Here is a 10,225-nt window from a genome sequence, read left to right on the forward strand (position 1 = left end):
CTTCTTTCTGCATTGTATGCTTTCTGCTTTTTAATGCTTTCTTGATGCCTCCTTCTTTCCTTACTTTAAGTAACCAATTTTACTGTTGCTTCTCTGTATAATGTTTTGAAAAGTATTATTCTACTGATGGCTACCTTTAAATTATGTATATTATACATTTCTTTACCAATCTTAAGCAGAGAAAATAAGTTCCATAAGGTGGGTTCTCATACGTGTTTTCTGTATTCTATCTCTGAGCTTAATACAATGGTAGGATTAAAATGTATTTGTTTTGTGAGTGAATAAATTAAGAATAGGTACTAACTACATGATCATAATTCTGCTCTGGGGCCAAAGGTAGACTGTGGGGGAGAAATAAAAATTAGAAAGTGAGGGGTGCCTGGATGGCTCAGTTGGTTAAGCATCTGACTTTGGCTCAGGTCATGATCTCACAGTTTGGGAGTTGGAGCCCCACGTTGGACCCTGTGCTGACATCTCAGAGCCTGGAGCCTGCTTCAGATTCTGTGCCTCCCTCTCTCTCTACCCCTCCCCTGCCCACACTCTGTCTCTCTCTGCTTCTCAAAAAATAAATACATGTTTTTTTGTAATTAGAAAATGAATCCCAGAGAAAAGTAGGAGAGAATTCTTCAGAAAGTGCCTCTATCCCAAACCTGACACTAATTTTGCGGTCTTAAAAATCTTACCCATCCTCTTTGAATCTCTATTTTTTACTTAAAAAAAAAAACAACAAGTGGATTAGAACAGTGGTTTGTTACCATTTTTATGAGTCACAGATACTTTTGAGAAACCTATAAAGGCTAATATTCTTCTCTATAAAAGGCTTATACATATATATCATGAAAAATAATACGTTGACATGTTTTACGAGATCATGAAAAGCCTTTAATGTATATGTTATAATATAATATGGAAACATCAGTGAAATATTTTGTAATGTTTAAAGGTAATTAGATAATTCACACACACATACACAAAACCTTCTCCATACTTCATAATAAAGAAAGCCCCAAACTCCCAAACTAAGAGAAAGCATTTAACCAAAGTAGGAAACAAAACACTTATAAATGCTGTGAAATGTTTTGAAATGTTAAAGTCCAATGTCTTCTTTTAAGTTCTCATAACATTTATTTCAGATAGGGATGAAGTTGTTTAAGCTTAGCTTTTCTTGACAAACCAATTCTGATTGGTCGACTGCATGTCTTAAGAGGTAGTACTCTTGAAATTCCATGTGAAAAATTACTACCTAAAATATAAGATAATAAAAGTGCATAAGGGAGTAAAATTGTAGTTGTAGTTTCTATGCTTAAAAACTTTACTTCTTTTTTTTCATTTCTTTTTTTTTTTAATATAATTTATTGTCAGATTGGTTTCCATATGACACCCAGTGCTCATCCCAACAAGTTTTACTTACTTCTAATCATGGTCTGGAAACATTTACTGAGTCACTGAGCTAATAAGTGCTTTAAATTAATTAGTTTACTTAATCCTATCCCCATTTTTAAAATGTGAAAGTCTCAACACAAAAAAAAGTTAAGTAACTTGCCCACATAAAATAACAACTAAAAAAAAATCATCATTCCAGTCAGGTAGTCTGACTTAAAAACAATAACAAAACTATATAATTAACTTGATGCTGTGGCTTTAAAAACCATGTCATTTTTAAAAAAAAAATGTTGAAAAAAAAAAAAAAAAAAAAAAAAAAAAAACCATGTCATTTTTTTTTAGAAGCTAAACAGTAGGCTATGCTGTTAATGATTACATTTGGCTTTAATAGAGACTTTTATCAATAATAGAGCACAGATGTATTTCATCTGTTTATGTATAAATGGAGGGCTCTGATTTTGAAAGTTTTATTTAACATCACACTATCATATTCAAAAAAGTTTAAAACATTTCATGGAGGTACATCTGTTACTAAATCAGTAGAACAGACAGGTAGTATTAACTATGCTTCATAATGAAATACAAAAATACCTCTAATTTTCAGAGTGCTTTTTTAAAAAAATAAATAAACAGTGAGGTACAAATATAAAGCTAAAAATGTATCAGGCTTTCAGTCAGCTTTAATGAATTAGTATGACCTTAATATAATAGCACATTTTACTGAAAATAGTATAATCAGCCTAATAATAATTCTGACAAAAGATAAATGGCATGATTTCTATTAAGCTGAACCAAACAGAACCTGTGTGTTTACCGATGTAAGCAATAATGAAATGAAATACAAAGCTTAACTATATGCAAATAGGGAGAAAAAGACACAAAAATAGCTATAAATCAGTTTATGGTACTTTATTCAACATTAAAACTATAAACTTAATTATAAAAAATAAGAGAAAACAACATTACCAGTTGTTTTCATTTTTTAAATAAAACAAAATTGTTGGGTCGTGTCTGATAGGCTAGATTTGGTTATAAATTAGATAATTTCAGCAATTTATACTAAGGGGACTTCATTATGAGATTATTATTTCAGAACAAAGCCATGATCAGTCCATTTGATTACTTTTTCAAAGAATAGCTCTCCTCTTTCATGGTCTAATATTACAGATACTTCTGGTGATTTTGCAATGGGTAGGAAATCACCGAACCAATTTATATCAACAGAGGCCTTTTGCAAAGCATATGTCCTTAAACAGTCATCAAGTTGTGGCTATGAGGATACGGTTCCTCATCTCCTTGGATTTCCTACCTTTTTATGAATAGATTGTGATCCCTTTTATTACTACTGTACACCAGATTAATCTACTGCTTTGTGTTACTTAACAATTCTAAACATTCAAAAGTCATAAAATGTATTAGTAGTCTTTTAGAAATAATACTGACTCAAATGTTTTCTAAATCCTTGCAAGTCAAAGTCCACACGCCAGCAGCATCTACATTTGCTTGTTGCAAATACAGAAGCTTCTGGCCTACCCCACAAAATAATCAGAATCGTTTAATAGGACACCCAGGTGATTCATCTATACATTCAGGTTAGAGAAGGCTTGGTGCTAAATGATATATAAAGCACCTGGCGCACTGACTGGCCTATTTCCCGTGTTCAAAATAATTTCAAACTACTTGTATTTTGCACACCAGAGAGACAGGAGAGAGAAACAAAGAGAGACCGGATGCCCCGGAATCATGACTGGTAGATGGGAGGCATCATGATGACCAGTGGGTAGGTATCAGAAACATTTCAGCACCAGGGCAGAACCCACCACTCCCCAATGCCTTCAAAATCCCATAGGCAGAAGCACAAGCAGGCACCCACTCCACCTAGGCAGAATTAATCCATTTTTACTAGCCCCCCTCCTTCCCAGCATTCCCCAACTTTTCTCCTCCACTATGAGTTTTAACAAGTCTTAGAAAAACCACTCCGTTTGCATGCACTTCAAAAGTAAATCCAAGAGGACTGTCCTAACATGGTACTAAATAATCCTGGCTGACCACGTTATTTTTCATATTTCATGATGAGGCTCTTTTCCTTGTGAAGGCCCTGTAGACTATATGGGTTCAGATATTTCTAACACATGTAACGTTTCTTTTCCCGTTTGTGCACATACTTTAATTTTCTTCATACACTCAATTTCACTGTCACAATTGTAACCACGATGACCGTATGAGTAGGCGCTCCCTAATCTCCCTTCAAAACCCTCCGGACATTCCTTCCTAATCTTCCTTCAAAGATACTTTGAGAAACGGTCCATGACTAAAGATGTTTTGGTAGATACATTTCACCTCCATCATTATTCTTTCTAGATCTAGTCTTGTTACTGAGCACCTGTAATTCCTGACCACATGCAAATTTAGTCATTTAGAAAACAGTTTCCTAATTTCAACCCTACCCTTACCTCACAAGTTAAAATAGATATTAGACTTAGTGTGTTTTATTCAGGTACTATAGACTTTTTTTTTTTTAGGCAAAGACCTTTTTTAGTTGTTTAACTTTTCTTTAGTTTAATTTTTTTAATAGTCAAAAGTTTAAATGCATAAGTTACATCATGTTAATAATATCTAAATGATATGTTTTTTAATTACTAAATAAAATATCAATATAAAAAGCCCCATAATATTTAAAGAATAGAGAACATAGATAATAAATATGCAATTCAGAATAACATCTCATCAATGAAAAGTCAACTTCGATAAATATCTTTTTTGGTTTTGCCAATTAATGTTACACACACACATTATATGTGTATTAACCCGTCTCATCACGTAGCTATGGCAACACATCACTGCAAATATTTAAACACACTTTTGTAGAGAACATTTCCCAGTAATATTCCAAATGGCTGATTGTAGCCATTTTAATATTTAGCTGATTTTTTAACTATTGGAATTTGCATCAGTAAACCATTAACAGTTACAAAAGTGCTAAATTTGTATTTATTTCCTAATAACCTATGTATATTCTCCTCATGCTAAAAACACAAAATGCAATAGTCATCTCAGAAGGTATTCTAGAAAATAACCAAAAATCTTACCTCCCTTCAGTAAGTAAGTCATTTTTTCCTCCCTAAGTTCATCAGAGAAAAAAGCAGGCCTTTTAGATGGAGGATTTTCACAGTCTGAAAACAATAATCAATACGTTATAGCAAAAAGTAACTTTTACATAAAATGTTAATACCATAAACAAATTACTTTCTCAAAAATGTTTCCTTCTATTGGCTTCTAACATTTGGGTAAATGAAGCAGGATTCATCAAGGCTCCTTTTAAAAATTTTAGCACTTGTAGGGGCACCTGGGTGGCTCAGTCAGTTAAGGGGCCGGACTCTTGATTTCGGCTCAGGTCATGATCTCATGGTTCCTGAGTTCAAGCCCCGCGTCTGGCTCTGTGCACTGACCACATACAGCCTGCTTGGGATTCTCTCTCTCTCTCTCCTTCTCTCTGTGCCCTGACCCCACTCAATCTCTCCCTCTTTCTCTCTCTCTCTCAAAATAAATAAATAATCTTTAAAAAAATTTTCATCACATGTTATCTTCACCTTCACTCTATTACTTAATGTCTGAACAGGATTTCATAGAAAAATAATGTGCATCAATAAATATTATCTTACACTTTACCTCTATCTCCTTTTTTCCCAAAATTATATATTTGGCCTACACAGGAAAAAAAGCAGAATTTTTTTATCATGATAAAAAATATTTTAAAACTAATTTCATACCTTCCTTAGAAGTGGAATAAAGTAATTCTTCCTCTGCTGCTCTTGAACAGCAATATTCATTTGGAACTTCCTGTTTCCCATTATTGGATACTGCTTTCCATTTAAATAAACTTTGGTGTCTCTTATGCATATTAGGACATGTTATAGTATCACGGAGCAAAGAAGATACACATATTTCGTTGACTGTAACCATTTTCAAATCTTCTTTCATCTCCGTTTTTACCTCCTCAATATCATTATTTTCTCTAAGGTAATATTCTTGCCCATTGTTTGTTTCCGCAGTGCTTACAATTTTGTTTTCCTTACTGATTTCATGAAACATATGAAGTTCTTCAAGTACTAAATCGAATTTACTCTTCATCTCAAAATTGCTCACTATTGTCTGAGCTTCTGTTGATAAACACTTGGCAGTTAAATCCTGAAAACATTCATTGTTCCCTAGACTCAAATCAGTTTCAAATTGATGATTAACACATTCTGTAGAGTCATTCTTTGGATGAAAATACTCTGAATTAGCTAACTCACTTTCTTGCAAAACATGCTCATATTCATTTCTGTCAGCTACATTATTTTGATTAATATATTTGGTTTCTTCCGCATTTACTTTTTTACTCATTAGTGAAACTGGTTGCATAGAAAACATGCCATCCATTAAACAAAAATTATTCTTCTCTTCCTTTTCTATCTTAATGTCTTTGTTAATTTGGCAACTGTTTGTTAAACTTTGTGCTGTGACTTTTACTTCCTCTTTCAAAATTGAGTCTTGTTTTTTCCCGTTGATTTCACTTAGCAAGCTCCCAAAATTTAGAACCTGCATTACAGTCCCAAGATTGGTTTGTTCACTATGGTTTATGTCGTGGTTTGTTGGTATGGCCCGGGGCCTAATATTGAAGAAATCTTCAAATATGCACTTAAAACTAATGCTGATCTTATTATGCTCCTTTTTCCTTTCAGTATTTAAATCCTGGTTATACATATTTACTTCATACAATTTTTCATTAATATATCTATGGTTCTGTATAAATTGAGAACCAGATTTAACATGTGTTTTAACAGCATTAGGTATACAGTGAGTCCAATTTTCCTCAGTCATGAATTGTTCAGGACAGCTCTTATTCTTGTAAATGTCTTTTGTCAAAGAAATTTCATCCATGTCATCAAAATCCATTAAAAGAGGATTTTTTTCATATGTTTCAAAAATTGGAAAATGTTTATTTTTAGTCGTCATAGTGAAGGAAGGTTTTTTCTTAGACTCTTCAAAAACTTGTTCAGTTTTAAATAACTTTCTTTTTCTTAACATAGGTTTCATGTTACCTTCTAATAGTCTTGAAAAAGTTAAAGTCCTTGCTAGATACACAGTATGATTTTCCACTATACTATTTTTTGAATAATGCAAATACATTATCCATTTGACAATGCATCTCTCTTGTAATTTAGGATCATTTTCAATTCTAATGAAACAGTTAAAGTTATTCAGCAAAGAAGCTATGTTGGTTTTCAATATGCTATTTAGAGGTCCTGAAATACTGGTTTGTAAACATACACTTAACATATCATTTTTTCTATTGACATTCATATTCTTAGTTATTAGATTTTGAAGATCAACTCGCTTCTTATCCTTGAAAATTTCATGCCAGTTTAAAACATTATCATTTTTTTTATTTCCTGAGATATTTTCATGAAAATTCAAAATTTCCATAATGGAATTTTCAAAAACTTTGCTTAAATGAGAGCCTTTTTGTGTAGCAGAATATCTTAATTGTAGCATATTGTTGCTTTCTCCTTTACCATTTAACTGAAAAAAACTTATTAAAGCTTTTTGGCTACCAAGTGTTCCTATCATGAGAGGCTTTGATTGTTCTTCACATGTATTCAGGGCTTTTGTATAGTGATAATCTCCTTTGCTTAAAAGATCTATTTCTACTAATTGTAGAAAATTCAATTGTTCTCCAGTTCTTTTAACATTTTCACTTTGAGTCTTGTAATTACCCCAAATCCAACAAACTGCCCCTATTTTTTCTGAGATGTGACTAATATTAGAGCCCTGGCTTTGAGACTTTTCTAATCTGGTAAACTTATGAATGTCCAGGCATGTTTCTGCTTCTTCCAAATTTGCATTCCCCAGTATTATAGTGAAATTCTTTTCAGAGTCTGTTACATCAGATTTGATACTACTGTGGTTATAGTAGTTTAAACCGATCAAGTCTTTTTTTCTCACACAAATATTTTGGTTGCTGAGTGACTGGTGGTTACTTTCATAGCATGCAGAAAAAATATTTTCTGCATCGGCATCCACAATGTTTTTATCATCCTGTAACTTTTGCTTCTTAACATCAGGTCTATTTTGGGACCAGTAAACGTTTGTGAAATCCCTAACATATGCCTCGTTTTTGTCATTCTTTTTCTTTGCTGTTCCCTTTAAATAGACAGAGGACATTTTGCTATTTAAATCAGTTGGAAACTCAGGGATACTTATTGTGCCTCTATCTCTAAAATAGCTGGCTTTGGCAATTTCCATGCTGGGCTGGTTTTGAGATTTTGATATATTTAGTGCCGATGCTGAAATGTTATTTTCCTTTTTATGAGATGGCGTAACACCGTCAGCTTTCCATCTGCACTTAATTTCCTTGTAAAAGGTAACATCCCCAAATAGGTTTTCTGTCTGTTTCACATAACTATCGTCTTCCTGAATACCGTCCCTCCCTTGCACTGAATATTGTTTTCCAGCCGCATTTCTTTTAACTCCATGTATATCGTCTGCAGAGGGGTTGGGCAGAAGCGGACGGACCTCTGCTCCAGCTCTGTCACTGCGGTGCACACCGAAAACCTCTTTGTCATTCAGTCCTGTTTCACAAGACTTTCCAGAAGCCCTCAAACCAGAATCAAAACTTCGTGAGGGGAGAGACTGCAAACAACTATTCGCCTCAAATTTGCCATTTGGGCATCTCGGACTACATATCTGCTCCCCACCGACTGATTTCTCCACACGCGAGTCTGTGGAGTTACCAAAAATCACATTCGCTGAAAGAAGAAGGGTCGGGAAGGGTCTGGGCGACAACAACTGCCAGGCTTTTTCCACCTCAGACAAGCGAGGCACCAGAGGCAGCCTCCACTCCACCTCAGAGGCACTGCCGGGCTCCGTTAGACGGGGCCGCTTACTTCGGGGCGGTCGGGAATCAGCGTCCTCAGGAGGCGGTAAGGAGGTGGCAGGCTCCCTGAACCCGGCACCCTGCGCGCTGCACTGCGTGAAGGACATGACAGCGAACCGAGATGTTCTGAAGAAGTCCGGCCGCGCTCCAGCCTTTTAGCCGGCTCCAGGCGGCTCCGCCTGGTCACGCCCCTGCCACGCCCCTCGAGGCCGGCTGCGGCCGGGGCCTCAGGGAAAGCCCCGACCCGACCACGCCCCAGCCCCGCCCCTCCGCCGTCCGGCCCCGCCCCCACTCTACCTGATGTCCTGGAGCTCCGGTAGTCTCTCCCTCTCAGCGCAGAGCCCCGGGGCCTTTACATTGTCTATTTTTAGCGCCTCTTGCGGGTGCTCGGACTGTAGCCGGTCTAAAGATTTTCTTCCCTCTGGTAGAATTAAGGGGAAAAGTCAGACTCTCCCTCTCTCTTTTAATTTGTGTCTTGTTTAATTTGTGAACAGAAACAGCTTTGCTTTTAAAATTCTAAAATTCTGTTTTCCTCGGAAGCGGCTTCTCCACAGTTGCTCTCGAGAGTCTTCTCCAGTAAAAAAAAAAAAAAAAAAAAAAAACAAGGGTGTTCTGTGAGCGCCAGGCCAAATCTCTCCGTGTGTGGAAAAACTTTTCAAAAATGCTCGTAATCATCCCGGTGACATTTAAAATCAGATATTCACTTCACTAGTAAAGTGTGTCTAGGGGAAAAAAGACACTGGTATTTAACAATGTGAATTATTTCACGGGAGGAAATGTTGAAAATAATTATCCAGATAATTATTAATCTTCACTTTAAAACTGTAGAAAAATCGTTTTCATGTGTGCTGTGGGGTTCCCCCCCCCCCAATATTGTGGATAAAATAAGTTACAGATAAAAATTGTATGTTTCAACTAGCTCAGTTACTGTAAGAATATATAATACAGTTTCCATTCATACCTAATAAGTTGTGTGAACGTTATTTTTCTTTTTCTTCTGCCTTGAGAATAATTTATTATTTCCCGTCCGTTCTGGTTTTTTTCAATTCTGTAATCACAAAGAAGAAAAAAAAAGAAAATTATTTTCAAAATGTTTATTATTATGTACATGTTTATTAAGGAACGTGGGATTACTGTTCAGCCATCAAAAACCTCAGCCCCTTAATGATTGTTTCTAAGTTGGTCAGTTTTATGTTCCCTGGCAAAAACTTGTAAGAACCACAATAATGTGCAACAGGAATCTTGATTTTAGAACCCATGGGAGCAAATATGGCAAGATATGACTAGTGGACTACTTTATTTATTTTTTTTATTTTTTTAATCTTTATTTTTGAGAGAGACAGAAACAGAGCATGAGTGGGGGAGGGGCAGAGAGAGAGGGAGACACAGAATCTGAAACAGGCTCCAGGCTCCCAGCCGTCAGCACAGAGCCCGACACAGGGCTTGAACTCACTAACCGCAAGTTCATGACCTGAGCCGAAGTCGGACACTTAACCGACTGAGCCACCCAGGCACCCCTCGCTCCTTGTGCTTTTAAATATTAATCATCCGGGTTTTTTTCTTTTGGTCTTCTTAAGTTAGCTAGAGCCTCCAGTGCAATATTAAAGCAGTTTTGTTTTGTTTTGTTTTAACATTTATTTATTATAGAGAGACAGAGCATGGGAGGGGCAGAGAGAGAGGGAGACACAGAATCTGAAGCAGCCTCCAGGCTCTGAGCTGTCAGCACTGAGCCCGACGCGGGGCTCGACCTCACGAACCTCGAGATCATGACCTGGGCCTAAGTCCTCTGGTTAACCAGCTGAGCCACACAGACACCCCAACTAGTGTAGTACTGTAGGTAATAAGATGTTCATCAGCCTCCTGTCTCGTAAATACTCTCAGATACACTGTGAATCCAATTTCTGGGTATTTGCTATTACTTTA

General features: G+C 36.1%; 1 protein-coding gene across 1 annotated transcript; it reads right to left on the reverse strand.

Moving 5' to 3' along the window:
* Positions 1-963: 963 nt before the first annotated feature.
* Positions 964-8,526, reverse strand: RAD51AP2 (RAD51 associated protein 2). Its single transcript, XM_058682583.1, is given in 4 exon segments — positions 964-1,127; positions 1,129-1,243; positions 4,473-4,556; positions 5,154-8,526. Coding segments are annotated over 4 exon segments (3,495 nt in total). The 5' UTR covers positions 8,410-8,526; the 3' UTR covers positions 964-1,087.
* Positions 8,527-10,225: the final 1,699 nt, after the last annotated feature.

The sequence above is a fragment of the Neofelis nebulosa genome, chromosome 9, assembly GCF_028018385.1.
Source record: "Neofelis nebulosa isolate mNeoNeb1 chromosome 9, mNeoNeb1.pri, whole genome shotgun sequence".
Lineage (NCBI taxonomy): Eukaryota > Metazoa > Chordata > Mammalia > Carnivora > Felidae > Neofelis > Neofelis nebulosa.